The sequence below is a fragment of the Mesitornis unicolor genome, unplaced genomic scaffold (assembly GCF_000695765.1).
Source record: "Mesitornis unicolor isolate BGI_N332 unplaced genomic scaffold, ASM69576v1 scaffold883, whole genome shotgun sequence".
In the NCBI taxonomy this organism is placed as follows: domain Eukaryota; kingdom Metazoa; phylum Chordata; class Aves; order Mesitornithiformes; family Mesitornithidae; genus Mesitornis; species Mesitornis unicolor.
In genome coordinates this window covers 17,690-35,774 of record NW_010175120.1, presented here as the reverse complement: position 1 = coordinate 35,774, position 18,085 = coordinate 17,690, and the positions used below count along the sequence as shown (strand labels likewise).

Here is an 18,085-nt window from a genome sequence, read left to right as displayed (position 1 = left end):
TTGTACTAAAATAAACTAGGAATAAGAACCTGAAACAAGAATAGGAAATGTCACTTTGTAAGAAGTATCTTGGAGTAATGGTGCAAAGCAAGAATGTGGAAGACAGATTTGCTGTTTGTAAGCAATGGAGTGGATTTTCTGGGAAAACTTTTAAACCAGGATTCACACTAGCATGAAATAACAAATTTCATCATTAAGTATCAGCTAGCTCTTTATTCACTGTAATTTTATTACTCTCCTATGTAGAAAGATTCCAGTCCATTAAAAAAACACAGATAACATCCTGTAACCTGTAAGTGTCAAAGTGTGGAGCATGAGTGGTGAGCCATTAACATGATCTGAAGAAGTGGCTAACAACCAATTCAGGCTGGAAAGTGTTCCTCAAAAGGGTTTGTCAGGCATTGTGAAGAGAGTCGTATAAATCAGTTTTGATTTGTGAACTGCCTGAGATTGGAAAAGGTGCTATAAATAACTTGATGACCTTTCAGCTGTCATTTCTCTCCTTGCTTTCAAAGCAATGTGTAGTGCTTTTATTCAAGACTCCCATTTTTTTTTAAGAGATTCTGATATGCTGTGCTCCTGTTGCTCCCTGGAATGGGAGGGTTGTCTGCCACTACAGGGGCAGCTTTGATTACAGAGAAGTAGTGGTGTGCAGCCATGTGGCTGTGATATTGTCACACGAAGCAGGCAAGCACATTGTGCCATACTAAGGGAGAGGGTAAAACCTTTTTAATTCAGTTTAGAGAGGTGACAATTTAGGGAGATAATCATGGGCTGTGCTGCATTACTTCTCTTTCCTGTTCATTACTGCAAAGTTCAACCCTGTGCACTGTTCTGTGCTCAGTGGAAATACCTGGCTGTGTGTATTGGTAAATGTCTCTTTAGTGTGCTTTTTTCTTTTTCTCCCTCAAAAATTACTTTTTGTCACATATAGCGTTAGTTGATCCTACTTATCCAACAGGAGAGCCAATACAGCTAAACTCTACAATCTGAGCTTAAAAGGGTGACCACAATGTTGCTCTAGCACGTTATTTTTCCTTAATACCAGCTTTTAGAGCATACTTTTAAAAGCTGTGGATGTGGAAGCTATGGTAATTTTAGAGCACAGCAGTTTTTCGCTTAACAACTGTCAGTATTTCTCTTGTGAAACTGAGTGTTTAGCATAGGCAGAGCAGACAGAGTGCATGATCTCAGTAAGAGATTGACAGATGCGTTCCAAAAAACGTCTGGGTGTGAAATCAGCTTGATCATCCTTCAAATTGTGCACCTCGATCCTGAGTCATCCTGAAATTTTTAACATATTTTAATTGTTCTCTTCTCTTTCTCTCTCTCCCTTCTTTCTTCCTAGGCTGAAATACCTCAACTGGTGAGTGAGATTTATCAGAATTTTTTTGTGGAAAGCAGAGAAATACCTGTGGAAAAATCCCTGTATAAAGAAATACAGCAAAGTCTTGTGGGAAATAAAGGCATTGAGGTATTCTACAGAATTCAGGCAGATGTTTATGAAACTCTAAAGGACAGATACTACCCCTCGTTCATTGTCAGTGATTTGTATGAGAAATCGGTCAAAAAGGAGGAAGAAAGAAGTTCTGCTCAACTAACTCCTGAGGACAAAGATGAAGTGGTGAGTAGCCACATGGACAGTTTTTTTCAGTGTTGCTTAAGGTGATCTGAAGATGATCCTGAGTAAAGCATGTAGTAGCATCTTCTGTCCTTGAGCTTTGGGCTACTTCTCTGTTTTTTGATGTTTTGGTTTTTTTTCTGATATATTTATAAATATCATCATTCTTGTACTTTAGCAGGTAATGCTGGTATGTTTACAAGCTCTTGGACACAAAATAGTACAAAATGACTGCTTTCTTTTAAACTTTAAAGTAGATATTTCAAATTTCCAAGCTTTTTGTATTCCGTATCTTTCTTTATGCTTCTTAGTACCAGAGAATGCAAAACATATTTCATGCAAGCTCGACTGCTCTGCTTTTCAGTGCAAGAATTCTCACTGAAACATCAGTAGGTTTCTGTCTAGACAGTGTCTGCCCTTGTCCCCTGTGCATTTCCTTGGTACTAAACACATATTAAAAGTTGCACAGAAGAGGAGAAAAAGTAATGAAAAATATAATCTTGGTGCTTTTAAAAAATAATTTATTGAATAAATTAATAGGCTATTTTGGAAGATAAAAACTGATTAAAATAGCACTAGAACTGGAAATACTGAAACAGAGCATTCAAAATGTCATAAGCAGTCACCCAACGGCAGCTCTCCTGGGGCAGGTTCTCTAAATCGGTCATGTCAGGGGAACTTGAGTTATGTTTATCTAGGAACGTTTTGACAAGAGCATCTCTCAGACTGGTGAGTGTCTTTCAGTCAGGCTGCCACTTTGGATCATTGTGAATATCTTCATTTTCCATGTGAACTTGCTCAGAAGACAGTCAAGTGTTAGAGGTTGTCTAAAACTGGATCTAAATGGGCAAATAGGAAGCAGAATCCAGAGGTGCTGATCTCCTTTCTGCCATTTAGCAAGAATTTTTCCAGAACCTAAGGCTTTTGTATTTCCTGCTTGACTATGACTTTTGCTTCAGTAGATGAGCTCAGCAAATCTGCAGAGATGACCTGTTAGAAGTAAATGACTTCCAATATGTACTTACAGAGCTTGCTGAATTTTTCATTGTTTGTTTCTCCCTGCATTCTTCTTCTTGATAAAAGATTCAAGACGCATTTTCTGCTTTTCTCACTGCTAACTCATCTGCATGTTGAGGGTGGCAGGTACTTCAAAGACTTTCTGTCCTTGTGTTTGCAATGATTGGGACTTTGAGAAAAGACTGTTGCTGGTTTTGTCCAGAACTTTCCAAGTATTAAATATTGTGCTTTTTAATCTCTTTATTTTATTCAGAGTCTATCAGAAAGAATTGTTTCTCTAAGAAAACTGACACAACACTTCAGGGCTAGCTGTCCTCTGTCAGATAACAGTTACTATAGCTGCTGAAAAATTAGATTTTTGACATCATCTGTCCTTCCTCTGAGTCCTTGGATATATATGTGCCAGATTTGAAGGCTGTGTCTGCTGTGAAACCTTAAAGACTAATAAGTTGCCATGTTTGCTTATATGGTTGAAGTTTGTTTTGCATTTTTTAACAACAAATTGAGTATGAAGTTTCATATCCTATTAAAGCATCTCTCGAATAGAGCAATCCTAATGTCTCTGTGCTATTCCCGAAGTCTTTGAGGTGAAATTAGTTATAAGAAATTCTTCTTTCTGAAATTTCCAGTGGGCTTTTGGATGTTGGTGAAAATGCACTACTGGCTAATACGTTTGGGGTTTTTTTCTTCCCTGTGTATAGGAAAAAACAGCTGAGAAAACTGATGCTTCTGGAGGGATCCATATTGTTAGCAAATATTTTAGGTTTTCGTTTGCATTTTGGGGGTCTATGTCTTCACTGTGGGAGTCACCTATGTTAATTTTCTATAAATGTCACTGTTACAGCTGGATAGGTAAAAAGCCCTCTAGCGTCCTCATGGAGGGGATGACTAAAGGGTGAACTCTGATATTATGTGAGAAAATCAAATCAGAAGACAGGACTTGGGTCAAGGCCAGACTGTGCCAGTTCTGCTGCATGTGGAACAAGCTCTTTCTTCTTTCTAAAACGTCATTGCTTTTCACTGCTTGGACAAACCTCCATTAAAAGGTCTTGAATAGATGTAAAAGAAGCATCCAGTGCCCACATTCAGCACTTTGAAGAAAGAGAGGGTCTGGTGGTTGCATTGGTGCTGTGTGTGTCAGATGGCTAAAATAAGCCCAAAGTCTGCATTCTGCAGCTCTCGTGGAAATGGAAGTTGTTATCAGTTTAGCAGTCAGGGTTATTTTTATTACAATTAGCACAATCCTTTATGATCTCAGCTTTGAGTGTGTTGGTGGGTTATTTGATCAATTTGATAATGAGTTACCTGTAATCAAATTATCTTGTAATTCTAGCATTTTTGTAATAAACCTAGTGATTCAGCCATGTTTTTTGCTGCAAGTGTCTGAAATGTTAATGACAGAGAAATCGTGTAGCCTTCCTCTGGGAGCAGAGCTTTACTGATACTGTAATTAGTTGCAAACCTTTGATTACTAGAGCCAGACTTCATGAAACGTCTTAATTCTTCAGTGTTGAAGATACAATTTTTTATTCTTTTTGACCTCTTGCTTCCCAACAAGTGTACATTTTTATTTTAGGGTTCATTTAGTAGTGTTTTGAATAACACCCAGTGTTGTTAGTTAATATTATTTGTATTATTGTAGTGCCAGGATGCGATAACAAGCTTTCATGAGCTGAGCTCTGTACACAGGCTTGGGGGCAGTCTCTGACCTGAGGAGTTACAGTCCCTGCAGAATGGACAGAAGAAAGGATGAGGTGTAGAGCTGATGTTATTTACTCAACCACACAGCAGGCAAATGCTTTCTGTTAGCTTTTTGTTAATTATATAAAGATAGAGCTTACATAGTGGGAATATAATTAAATAACAGAACTCTTGTTCATGAGATGATATTCATAGCTCCCCACAGATAAATTAAGATACATTCAGTCACAAGCAGACCTCGGAGATCTTTGAATGTGGCAATGGTAACATCGGAGTGCTGTGTTTGCTGGATCTCAAGGTCTTCATGCCTATGTGGGGAAGTACAGTAAGAAAGGGGAGGCTGAAGCAATTGGCAGAAGATGTTAAAAAGAATAGCACGGGAAAGTGTGAAGTTTTCTATTTTTTTGCATGCCTGTAGTACCCAAGATGGAAAAAGCTATTGGTTTGAATGAATATAAGAAAGGAATTTACAAGTTCAGGGTAATGTATATGTGCTTTTAACACATTTTTATTAACACTTCTAAAAACAGCAGTAAAATCCATTTATGAAGAGAAAGGACTTGGTTTAGGTTGTTCTGCAAGCTGGTAAATCTGTTTTGTGAAGGTTTGTGGGAGACAGGACTTTTGGTTAGAACTGTGAGGGTTTTTGTTTTGTTCCCCTTCCCTGTCTCATTATCTTTCACCTCAGAGCTCAGGGTTTGCTTTTCTATCTGGCTTTGAGTATTGATCATGACTACTAAGCTGTTGGTGCTTTTAAAAGAAACTTTGATTCTTCCTCTCATTTACACTAAAGCCTTAGCTTTTGAAGGTCATTTTACACAGTTGGTGAGAGTTGTCAAAGAGCTGTAGCATAAATGGTAATGAGGCTTTGTCTGTTGGGGGTTTTTGGTGGTTTTTTTCTGTTGTAGTTGTTTGTTGTTGTGGGGTTTTTTTTAACAGACTTATGTTTCATGTTGGATCTGATGGTTGAAATACCTGTTAGAATCTGTTATACTTGCATTTTTGTCTGTATCAAGAATAGTAAGTGTTCTTATCCATAAGATGCTTATGGAACAAATGATAATGTCTCCTTTTTCATATTAATGATGCAGTTATTCCCATCCTCTATTTCTAGAGCCAAGGTTGTGAAGAAGCTACTGAAGAATGCAGCACAAGAATAAATGAACAGGCCAGTTATGCTGTAAATAAACTTCGCCAGCTAAATGACAAGCTTGAGTATAAGAAACAGGCTCTAAATTCCATATGTAATTCACCAAAACCCGACAAAAAGGTAAGTACCTTTAGTGTCCTCAGTCTTTTTTATTATTATTTTTTAAATGTATTGTGTATGTGTTTGTGTAATATCCAATTGTCTCGGCTCTTTTTGGACAGGTCAGATTGCTATTTCAATCAGCCCATTATAGAAAGTGACATCAAAGCTTAGTTTTAGTTGTTTATTTTTTCCATTTTTTGAAGCCATTATAACTAAAATTGCAAATAAGACTTACATCGCTTTGTCTGTCATAAATAACGACCTCTCTCCCAGTGGTCTTGCTGCTTTGTCAGTGTCAAAGAGTATTTCTTCCTTACATCTCTACCTCCTTATATATGTGTAATTATTTATGGCAGCCGGTTTTGTGTCCCTGCCACATCTGCAGCACTGCAGTGGGGGGATGTTCTGGTTAACTTCTGCTCCCTCTGCTAACTTTGAAATAGCACAGCACAATTTCTTAATCTCTACAGCTGTGACTGGCTTGCTTAAATAAAGGGGAAGAAAAATCCCAAGCCAGTAAGTGTGACCCATTTCCTTTATAAGAAGCTAGGAGAAATCTGCAGGGCACAATTTTCATCATGCTAAAAATTCTGAGGGATATGAAACTTCATTTCTCTGGGCTTGGATTAAAGAAAAATAATTAAAAAGATCTCTTTTTCTCTTTGCAAATATAGGCATTCTAAGAACATAATTCAAGCAGAAGCAAATGATTGGCATTTTGCTTAGGCCAACTCATCTGCATTGCTACTGAGGATGATATTTCAGAACTGTTGTTCAGATGCAGCTGGGCCAAGCTTTTCAGGTCTAATTAAACTGGTTTGCAAATGGTACGCAGTGGGTGAAACAAACAAGTATTGCTGCAGTAACTTTTTACCTGTGGAGTGTTAAAGTAGATAGTTAGAGTTGATAATATGAGAGCACCTTGTCACAGAGACTTTATTTTTCCTTCTCTGGATGTGGCAGGTAAAAAGTTGGTTGGTTCTTGGTCATGTAAAGTAAAAGTTTCTAAAAAATCCAGTTTTGTGCTGTTTGAAGGGAACCTATGGTGTCAAAAAAAGTGTCAGCTTCTGCTGTGTTTCTAGTGTCACATCTTATATGTATGCTTCCACCTTTTCTTGTCATACTGTCTCCTGGTAGTATGTATAGCTACTTATTTTCTTGCTTATGTGATAAGATACACTATTTCTCCTTTATGAGATTATGATGATGAGCTATGGCTTGATGAGAAGATCTTTTAAAATGTGTGCTTTGCACAATAACAAATCCTTCCCTTTCCAAAACTGAAATGAATTAAGTGGTAACTTCTTGAGTGATTGTTAGCCTAGCTGAGTTCCTAGAAATGTAATCTATTCTCGGGTTCTTCAGTCACATCATGTATATCTGAAAATGATTAGGAAGATGTCTTCAGTAACTGCAATTTCGAGTTTGTGTGAAACATATAATGTGTAATATATAATCCTATCTAAAGTGCCTTTTTGCTGATAGTTTGATAGTAGCATGTCCTTCTAACTTGTTTTTTATTTTACTCTTGGGGTTGACCTTGAAGATTACTGTGTGTTCTTCAAGGTTATAAGGGGTGCTATAGATTCTCTCATCATTTCTTTTCCATATGAGTTCTTTCTCTCCTTGCTTTTGTGCCTTTTCTCCTTTCTGAGCAGTGTCCCTAAAGACACAACAAGGTGCGTTGCACAAGTTTTTTCTTACCCTTTGTAATCAATAAACTTTCCTCTGCAGATTGTTTCAAAGCTGAAGGATGAAATTACTCTGATGGAGAGAGAGCACAGTGACCTTCAGCTGCACATTGCGAGGACAGACTGGTGGTGTGAGAACCTCGGCATGTGGAAAGCCTTCATTATCTCAGGCGAGGTATGGGGTGTTTGTGGCTTTTCGTCTTCTGGGTCAGTTCAAACTTGCATGAAGAGAAAAATAAAAACCTATATATACTTTCCTTTGTGTGCACTGTATATACTTCATATTTACTTGGAGGGCGAAGAAACCCTAACCTCTGTTGAACTCCTCCTCTACTTCCCCAGTGACTACTACAATACATATACAAAATTTCTAGTCCTTAGACACTGTTGTAATGGAGTTTATAAAAATACCTGTGTGTACGTGAGCTGGTTTTGGCACTGGGTAAAGTAATTCGCTCTCTTAGGGGGCCTGTTTTTCATGAGAACTGTCTCTTGTGTATTACTGTGCTATCACACGTGAGTGTAGTTGTGTCTCTGCTGCATCTCAAAGATGCAATACTTACAGTTTTTGTTTTGTATGATTACATTTGACAACAGCACAGTTTCGAGGGACTAGAATACCCAGCAAGAAAGTGCTTTAAATCTGTAGGTTGAAGGAGAAGTCAGATTTTTTTGTCTTGTTCTGCTCTTCTGTTTGAGAGTAGGCAGACAATTGTAGAATGAATGTTAAAGAATCTGTAATGGAAACAAAAAGTATTACCATCTTACAGCTTTCTATTGACACCTGCCATGAAAGGAACCCCCAAAAAATGCTTGTTATGTAGTAGCTGTAGGCTCATGCTGTGCGTTAAGTGATCTTGATAGTATCGCTTCAGAGAATTAAAGATTAATTGGATTTCTACTGGCTCGCCTTCCTGTGCTATTAAGAAAATGTTCCTTAAATAAGGATAAGTAGTTTCCTTGAGGTAAGTTTCCTTGGAGGAAAAAAATATGTGCTGCTGAGTTTATTTGGTTGTGTCTTGAGGTCTTGCAAACTATTGATAGATCTGTCAACAGTTAAACTCATTGTCTGTAAAAGAATAAATAAATCCAACGGGTTATAAACATAAGGTGCCATCTTAAAAGCCAAATTCTTAATGTGTGGGTTTGTTTTTGTTTTAATGCTGCTTGCAAGTAACACAGTTGAGAACAATGAAGCTTTTAAGTTGCCTCTTTAAGACTTCTCTGTAGGTTTTGAAGTCTGACAAAACAGCAGTACTGTGCACAGCAAAATGCAGAAGGGCAGCTTTCTGGTCAGGGGCACCATGCAGAGCTGCCCGGCATCTCCTTGATCACCTTGATCACCAGATGAGAAGGTGGCTCTGCTAAATAAGAGGGAGGTTGGGAGAGTCTTCTAATTACTTGCTGCCTTAACTATAACTTACAAGTAGTACTGGATTGGATAATTAAATGTAGGCTTGCATTAATTGTGCTGTTTGCAGCTCTGTGCTTCACAGGGTAGGCTGGAGAAAGCATTAATGTTGCAGTTATCCGTGTTAATTATTTGCTCGGGAATGTTCTGGCTGCAGTTGATGATTTCAGGGGGCATGAATAGGTGACATTTTCTTCCTGTCTGCAGAATATGCTGCTGCTTATCCTAGCATTTAGCTTTGTGATTTTAGAGATTGAAAAAACTCGGTGGCCCTATATTTTTTTGGAGAAAAGCTTAGTAAAAGTAAATTTTGCTATAGAATTTGAGCTGAAAGTGTAATAGCCTGTCATTGACCTTATAAACTGATTTACTAAACCAGTTAATAGATAATGCATAAAACCCTAGAATTAAGACTTGGGGAAAAAACTGTGTCCAAACTCTACTCTTAGCTTGAGTCTTTCAGTCTTTATAGTTTTGAGTCATATAAATACACTAGCTCTGTGTGTGCCTGTGATTTACATAAAAACTAAAAATCAATATAAGTGGTATAGCCTACAGATTTCTTGGTAACTGATATTTCTGATAAAACCATCTTTGGAGACTCAGTGTTTTGGCTGGTTGGTAGAGGTTGAAAAAAGGCAGTAGGAGCATGAGAATGAAGGCACCCTTGAAAACAACTCATCTAATCCTGGGAGTCACTTCCCCATGACAGCTATATTCCCTCCATACCAGCAGGTATAAAACCTATATGTAACCTAACCTGCTCTACTTGGTTTAGTGGTTTTGGCCATCTTATATTTAAGAAATGCCTCCTTTCTGCCTCCTCTGAAGAAAGAAGACTGTTTCAGAGAATAACATCTTTTAAAAAATCGATTACTTTCATCAGGATTGGAGTTTGTAGATTTGAATAAGGTTGAAAAATAGCTTGTCTTATTTAAATATATTGGAATTTAGAATGTTTATGCTCAGTAGAAGTTAAGAAAATTAGCTTCCTGTGAATTGAGGAAAATAATGGTGTGGTCATTCTATGTTTAAAGGGGACTTTTAAGGGACTTTCTTTTTAACAGCAGTCTGGTTAGCACCTCTTTCACTGCTGCACAGGCTGGGTGGGCTGTTTCAGAGAGGCTGCTCTGACTGAAGGAAGCTTCTGGTGGGTCTTCAGTTCCTCACTGGCTTAATGTGTGGGATAATTTTTGTTAATGTTAATTAATTCCTGATGGATGTCTGGACCAGTCCTTAGTGCTTCTAATAGGTGATTCAATGGCTTTTCTTGGCAGCTTGTTACTTTACTGAACTACTATTACAGTTCTTGCTAATGTTAAGTTTACATGTTACCCACTGCAGCTAATAGCTATAGCTTTTCCTGGAAAGTATTTAGTAATACTTGTTCCTCATTTATTTTTGCAATATTTCATTGAGTGTTACCACACCACACACACTGGTAAGAGGTGCTCACCTCTGGTGTACACCTTGTAGTTTTTATTTAGGTACATCAATATCCTTGTTCATGTCTCTATCTACTTTGGGCCTCTTAGGGAGAAGGTAGAAAGAAAACTCTACCAGTAGCCTGAAGAAGGTAGCAATCGTGAAATCTCTCCTAGCTGCTCATAGAGTACTTCATCAGCCTCACCTTCCTGACTGGGCTGTCTTTAATAAACTTCCACTGCGATGTCTGCCTTGTTGGCCTTCCCCTTCCTTGATTCTTACCCATAGAAACTCAACCTTATCATCACCATCATTAAGTATCAGACATTAATTAGTATTAAGTACTTAAGATGGTCAAAAATTTTGCTTTCTTAAGAAGATTCTGAAGACTTTCAGATATCTATATGAGGGTATTTGAAGGAAGTTGTAATGTGTCTCATCTAGTAATTACAATGTAAACTACTTTGCACATGGATCCTAACTTGAAAGCAGGAGTACTGAATTCTCTCATTTTGGAGAATGTGCTTCCAGAGGCATGAGTCTCTCTTGACAATTACAGTTCAGATGACCCCACACACATACAAATCCCTGCCCTGGGGGATGAATGCATAATGGAGAACGATAATGCACGACTAAAATCAGCATTTTCAGCATTGATCTCCCAGTTTTCAAAAGCGGCTGCTGGGTGATGTTTGTGAGTCACCTGCAAACACAAATCAAACACAAATCCAATCTAACTCTGGGATGACAGGACAGAGACTGTCCCAGGAGACAGCAGTCCCTCTGTGCCAGGTCCCTCTGACCTACATTTTGGAGGCTATTCAAGCATCCTTTTCTGCAGTAGTCTGGCAGGAGAGAAAGGCAGTTCCCCAAATAGCTGTGCTGGGAACCAGGCGCTTTTTCAGACACGTAAGCTGGTGCTTTGTATTCTGTCCGGGTGCTGCTACAGCTTTTTTTACAGAGATGTAAACCTAGGCCTCAGATTGGGTTTCCCAGTGGTCCATGTGCAGCTTTAGGAGGAGTGCATCTCAGGGAATATTCTCCAAGTACAACTGTGAACAGCCTAAAAATATGAAGATACATTTTGGCTGTGTGTGTTTTACAATGGCGATGTAGCCACTCATGGGATTATCTGTCACTAACATTATGTGTTGCCAGTCCTTTGCAGGCTTCTCAGAAAATGTATCATAATTATATGGATCTTAAAGTTTATTTTTATCCTAACTAGATTAAATATTCTTTTCTTAAAAAAAAAACCTAAAAGGCTTAAAAAATACTAGTTTCCTCAAAAAGATTGTGTGAAGCTGATGTTTTATAATTACCTTTCTGTTGTTTGAGTTCATATTAAGATAATAATTTGAGAGTTTGGCTTGGCCTTAATGTTTTCCTTATTTGCCTTTCATAATCTGTTTAGCTGCCTCCTTAAAATAATTTAACAAAATAAATATAAAATAAATAAGTAAACGGAAGTGTTACCATTAGGACATAAGATTAAATTCTGGGTGGCTCATCAAATTAAGAAATAATATGGTCACACTGCTGCCACTGTCTCAAGAAAAATAATTTCACTTCTTTTCTGTAGCTTTCCCATTTGCATAATGTGGTTAATTGCTCCTCCTTCTTCTGGCTGTGGCACAGCTTTGATTCGTCAGTATTTTTATGAAGCTGTGAGCCCCTCGGCAATGAACACCGCGTGGATGCCACATGTCTGCACTGTGTGTGCAGAACAGCTCAAGTGAGCAGGGAAATGGCTCTGAGCTGCAGCGAGGCCCAGCTGCTGTGCCTGCTGGTGTGTGGGGAAGCCTCAACACGAGCGCTGGGACAGGAGGGTGGGAATACAGGGAAAACAGCCGGGAAAATCCAGATGGGAGAGATGGAGTATTGGTAAGCAGTCAGAAAGCTCTGTGATAGGTACCTTAAAAACTGTAGTAATACACACAGCTGTTGGGAGATGACTTGTCAGGGAGATTGATTGCTGATGGACAGAGTTGCAAAGCTGTATGTAAAGTGTAAAAATGGTTTGCTGGAGGACCGATTCAGGACTGCATTTTGGGTGAAGTTTAGTCCATTAAGGGTATTGCTCAATGTGTAGCCTTCAAGAGAAGCGTGGGACTGATGACAACTGAATTTGCAAGCCAGTCATCTGGCAGCCCAAATGTTCCACTGTTTCCTTTCAAAGCGGTGTACCTTACCTATTGGTTTCTTCCCCACAAGGTTTTAGAAGAGAATGGTGAACAAGTGCCCTGTTACTCTGTCATGGTGAGTTTACAAGAAGTTGGTGGAGCTGAAACTAAGAGCTGGACTGTTCCCAGGAAGCTCAGTGAGTTTCAGAACCTACACCGGAAACTCAGTGAGGTACGAATCTTGGTGAGGGGAGGGAGAAGTGCAAATTGCTAAAATTTGTCAAAGTGATGCCTGAGGAGGGGATAAACAGATAAAAACGTAATACTGCCAGCTTTTATGCCAGCCTTTTGGCTTTTAGCCTTTTAAAGCTAGCCTTCTATCTGCATATTTCTGGTCTCTACCAGATTTTTATAAAACTTATTGATAATTTTTTTTGTTTAATTTACTGAACTAACCCAATGTTAGAATGCTATATGCTCTGCGCTGTCATGCAAGAGCCTGCTTTAAAAATTAGGTTTTTGTCTCTGGCTTCCAGGAAGGTATTAGAAATTACAGCTTTTGGATACAGAGAAGGCTTCATTTTACAGAGCTTTAACCTTTCTGTCTGATAAGGGATAGATAATGATGGCGGTGTGAAGGGACAGGGTTGAGATATGTTAGTTTGTAGCGCGTTGGGGAGGGTGCTCTTCATGGTGCTGAGAGGGGTGTGGAAGGGAGATGAGAGGACAAAGGAGTCTTTTCATTTCCCTTCTGAACCACGCATGTTTTTCTGCCCATGTGTATGTTCAGTGAGCTCTCCTCTCTCCTGCGCAGTGTTTTCCGTCACTGAAGAAAGTTCAGTTGCCTTCCCTCAGCAAGCTGCCCTTCAAATCTGTGGACCAGAAATTCATGGAGAAATCCAAGAACCAGCTTAATAACTTTCTGCAGGTAAGACAACAAAGACAAAAAAACCAGATATCTAAACAGGAGAATTGAGTGTATGTTGTCTCTGTTGCCTGAAGAGAGAGCATAGAACAAATAGGTCAGATGTAAGGTTTGATGCTATAAATGTCAAAGTTGTCTAAAATGCCTGAAGTTGAGATGAGTTTTGCTGATAGTAACCATTCCTCTGGTGGTAAGTTAATTTAAACTTTGATTAATTATGAAATAGTAAATGATGAATCCTGTAATTGCCACTTTTAACTACAACACAGCAAATTTTTTACAATGAGAGCTTTTTTTTATTTAAAAATAAAGTTGTAAGATTAAAAACTTCCATTTTACTTGTTCTAATACTTTAGAACTAGCTTCTCTTTGTGAGACATGGATTTTTTTCCTCACTCTACTGCTGAGCTGTGTCTTAATCAGTTTTATTGGATGGCCTGACACATCTTGTTCTTTAAAAATAAATATTTAATTGATGTGTTGTTTCTGTCATTATTTTTCTTTCATAGAAATTGCTCTCTGATGAAAGACTTTGCCAGAGTGAAGCACTTTACGCCTTCTTGAGCCCTTCCCCAGAGCACCTCAAAGTTATTGATGTACAGGGAAAAAAGTCGTCTTTTTCACTCTCCTCATTTCTAGAGCGACTTCCTGGTGATTTGTTTTCTCATCAGGAGGTAAGTGGTAGAAAAGTAATCTTTCCAAATTTAATTACTTATCCAAAGTAAGCGGGGAGAACCATTAGTTTAATGCATTTGAATGGCAGGTAATATCGGAAGGCATTCCTAAAGGTAATTTTTAGTTTACTGTACGTGAACAGGAAGTTAGAGACAAGAGCTGTCTATGAATTTAAAAGGTGTTTATTACTAAAATAAGTTTTCCGCGCTTTGATATATACATCTAGCCGAATGTGTAACCTGTCACAACGAATTGCAGTCCATGTGGGATTTTCTTTTTAATAGCAGAATTTCTCACTTCTTGTGCTCTTGACATGCATGTTTCAGAGGCGTTTTGACAGGTAAAAATAATTCTCTCTTAGGAAGCTTCTGCTGGCAGGGAATAGCTGTATGTCATTAATGATTGCTGTACAATTTCTGAAGCAAGGCTAGTTTTGACAAATAATTTCAACAAATGGTACAGGCTCACTGAGGAAATTTGTAAACACAGGTAGGAACCCATGTGGGTAAATCAGTTAGGGGTTTTCATACTAAGCCATAAAACCCCTTTGTCTCAAAATGCAGTGAAGAATAGATTAGTAGCTAAAATAGCTAAAGTTAACTATAATTCCATGGTGCTCTATTTTGTGTGGTTCATGTTGCAGATATGCCACCTCCAAGGAGCTGTTCCTGTTCTCATTTTTAATTGTACATTACATGGAACAATTCTGGTTTTACAGGCTGTAGTTGTCTGCAGTGAATGGGCCTTCTGCAGGATAAATAGAGTTTGGGGAACTTGTCCAGTTCTAGTCTGTTAATAGGGAAGAAGGCAGTCCTGCATTTCTCAAGAATAAGAAAACCCTATATATTTTTGTTCTTCAAAATTGCACCTACATGCTGAATGTGTATGTCTCATTTCAGAGTAATAAAGAAAGTTTGAGCAATTAATTTTACACTTCAGTAGAAGTACTGCACTTCTAAAAACAAAAGTGTGTTCACTAAAATTACTGTTAGGTAGAAGTAGCATAAAAGCACAGAAGCATGAAGCTATTTGTATTTCACTATTTAATTGAAAAACATCCTCAGGAAAAAGCCAGACTGCTTTTATATTGTATTACGTGAGAGCGTAGGAGGCGATAGTTAGGAAATATGGGAGAAGGAAAGGGAGTTGGTAATGAGTGAGAGAGGAGAGAGAAGAAAGAAATGAAGCAGAAATTAAATAACTGGTACTGAAAAACTGGCAGAAGCACAGCAAAAAATGCCCAGAGAATTAGGCAACAGGGGAGTTGGAACATAACTTCTTACTCAGTTTCAATTTAAAGCTATTTCTTGTGGATCTAGGACCTTAATTTTGGCTAGATTGTATTATGCCACCGTGCAAATGCAGACAAAGATCATCTTGTCTCACATCCACCTTCACTCTCCTCTCCCCTCCTTCCCTAAGGTTAAACAAGGCAGTATAGGAAACTATTGGACCCTCTGAATCACTGTGGCAAGTGTTTGTCCTAGTTTAAAAAGAATGATAAAATTCAGTGGAGGGAAGGGAATTGTGAGGCTGACTGGGATCAGCTCTAATTTTCCTTGGATACCCTTGTCTTCCAGTGTGAGCGTCAGTGTGATCATCTCAGTCTTGCCCAGTGGCAGTATTTTGGATAATTTACTGAACCATTTAAGCTAGGGTTAAGTCATTTGGTACAAGGTCATTAATGAAGTTGTGTTAAACCACACATTACAAAGCTGTTACAGTTGCAGTCTCTTTGTAACTAAGAATTTCCGGTTTAGTTTGTATTTTGGACTTTGTAGAAGAGAATGCTCTCCTACAGCTCTCCCTTTGCCTTTTATATCTCATCTTACCTCACATTTTTCAGATGTGTTAGGAAAAAATACTACCTCTTGAGTGCTGTTTTCAGGATTAGATATTGCAGCAATTTCATTTCTCTTACAGATAGATAGATAGATAGATAGATAGATATATACACACACACAGAGCTTCTTGAACAGAGCTAGCTTTAGAAATTGTTTCTTAGCTCTCAAGACCAAAACCAAATCAGAGGAAAAAATGTAGTTGATATCATCTACAGGAAGGGCTTTTAAGTGTTAATGGATAGAAAATGCACTATGGTGTAATGATTTACACTTATCATTGCATTTTCTAAATGAATGAGGGATTCACTGAACAGCAGAGTAAGAGCAGGGACCTTGGAGAAGTCACTGGGTTTTCCCTCCTGTTCCAAGCAGACTCAACTCTACTGCGAAAATTCTTGGCACGTGTTTGCCTATTGTGTTTTTAAACCTCTGATAACTGATGTTCTCCAGATGAGCAAGGCATCATATCCTGGTTCTCAGCTGTCCTCGTGGTTAACCTTTTCTTACTGTCTAACCTAAATCCTCCTTCTTTAGCCACCCAGCTCTTGTCCTGCCTGCAGCCAACACAAAAACAGTCTGGGTTAGGATCGTATCAGTTACAGGAGTTACTATTTTCCTTTTTCTTTTATTTCTTAGACTGAGCAACCCAATGTCTCTTAGTTTTTGTTAGGTTATATTTTATTTAGTTCTTGTGGGTTTGATCTGGTCTCATCTGATTATCCATATTTTTATTGGAAATGTGGTGTTGAAAATTTGAAACCTGATGTTCCCACTAAGTTTTCTTATTCCCATGTATGAAAATAATTTTTATATTTTTATGTGTCTGTATGTCATACAATGTTTGTGCTTAAACACCGTGGTATTACACTTGTCTTTTCCACAGCGGTATGGCCCTGTGATTGTTTTCTGTAGTATTATCAATATAAATTGTTTAATTTCCTGCATTTACACAGTGAGTTATTGCTGCTTTGCATCTGTCTTTATGAAACTGCTCACCTGCAAATTTGGTGAGCTTATTTTCTGTTCTGTTGCCCAAGTGCTTAATGAAAACATAGAATGATGTCTACTGTGAAAAATTGAATGAAACATGATTTCTTGAATAATTAAAATAACAAAGGGCCAAGAAGCCTGTTGACCCGAGAAAGATGGTGAGCAGGACTGGAGTTTGCTCTGGACTGTGTCCCTGGAGAAAACTCAGTTCCTTATCAGTGAATTTGTGTGCCTGTGTGGTAAGATGTGTAATTGTTGTGTGGCATTTCTTGTCAGTATGGTGTGGCTTTTTGTTCCCTGCCCTCAGTCACAGCTTAGTCTAATGTTAGCAGAAGCTTAAAAGCTGGGGACTCATCAAGCCATGGAAGTCAGTAAAGAGGGGAGTCTACATGGATGTTTACAGTGCACTTCACTGCTGTGGGGAAGCAATATTAGATGATAGAATGATAAGGGAGAAAGGATGGCAAAGGAAGAGATGATGGATTTATTTGAAAACCAGGCTGAAGAAAGAAAATTTGCACACCATTCTGACCATTCCTGAACCAGAGACTGGGGCATTGCACCAGCCTCAGTGGGGGTCAGATCTACCTCACTGCAGCTTTGCTCTAAGCAGAGGTGGTTGGGCGATGGTCCAGGAAAGCAAAGGTATGTGCTGGCTGTCATGAGTAATGGTAGGTAGTGTAGTCCTGGTTCTGAAGCAGATCTTCATGGCACTGAGAAACAACCTGCTGTCTGGTCTTCATTCTTGAACAAATGGTACCTCCAAAACTGAAGTGGTTCAATCCATTCTTCTCCTGTGCAATAACTGGATTTTCCCCTTCTTCCTAGCTGCCTGTGTTGCAAACAGCTCCAGCTGGCTAGCTCCCCATCCTGGCTCTCCTTCATGAGTGTTGTGTCAGAAGAGGCTTTGCAGTCACAAACACCTCTGAGTGTCATCTCCTTCCTACAGCTCTCACCTGCTTCCTGGCAGGACATGGCTCCCATGTCACCTGCTTTCCCTTATCCAGCTAGTGTTGGCTGGGCAATGTAGGCAGCGGACCCTGCAAATCTGGGCAAATACACCCAAGATTGAGGTGCTTACTGGAGCAAGGTTGCAGGCAGAAGGTCTAGCAGCGGTGATGACTCCAGAAGTGCAAAGTGTTCTCTCATCACTCTTGTCCAGAGGGAAGTGCAGTCCCTTTTCAGACTCTGGTGAGGTTCCTGTTGACCAGATCCTGCCAGAAGCAGAGTTGCTGGCTCTAATGCCCCTGTGTGACAGGGCTGGCTGTGCTTCTTCCCTGGGGCATGGCAATAACTAAATCCATTCTGGAAGAAGGACGGGGGAACTCCGTGCTTACCCATGCTGTGTCTCTCTTCCTAGGAAGAAACGGAAGAGGACAGTGACCTGTCGGACTACGGAGAAGAGGTGGA

At 39.0% G+C, this 18,085-nt stretch overlaps 1 protein-coding gene across 1 annotated transcript in view; it reads left to right on the top strand.

The window, feature by feature from the left end:
* SNX25 (sorting nexin 25) overlaps positions 1–18,085 on the top strand; it is a gene marked incomplete at its 5' end in the record, with an annotated part of 42,410 nt that overhangs the window by 18,257 nt on the left and 6,068 nt on the right. The window contains 7 exon segments of the mRNA XM_010181257.1: positions 1,349–1,624; positions 5,454–5,609; positions 7,326–7,457; positions 12,333–12,473; positions 13,056–13,169; positions 13,676–13,840; positions 18,036–18,085. The exon segment at positions 18,036–18,085 is cut by the window's right edge and continues 80 nt beyond it. Of these exon segments, the coding sequence (XP_010179559.1) occupies positions 1,349–1,624; positions 5,454–5,609; positions 7,326–7,457; positions 12,333–12,473; positions 13,056–13,169; positions 13,676–13,840; positions 18,036–18,085 (1,034 nt within the window).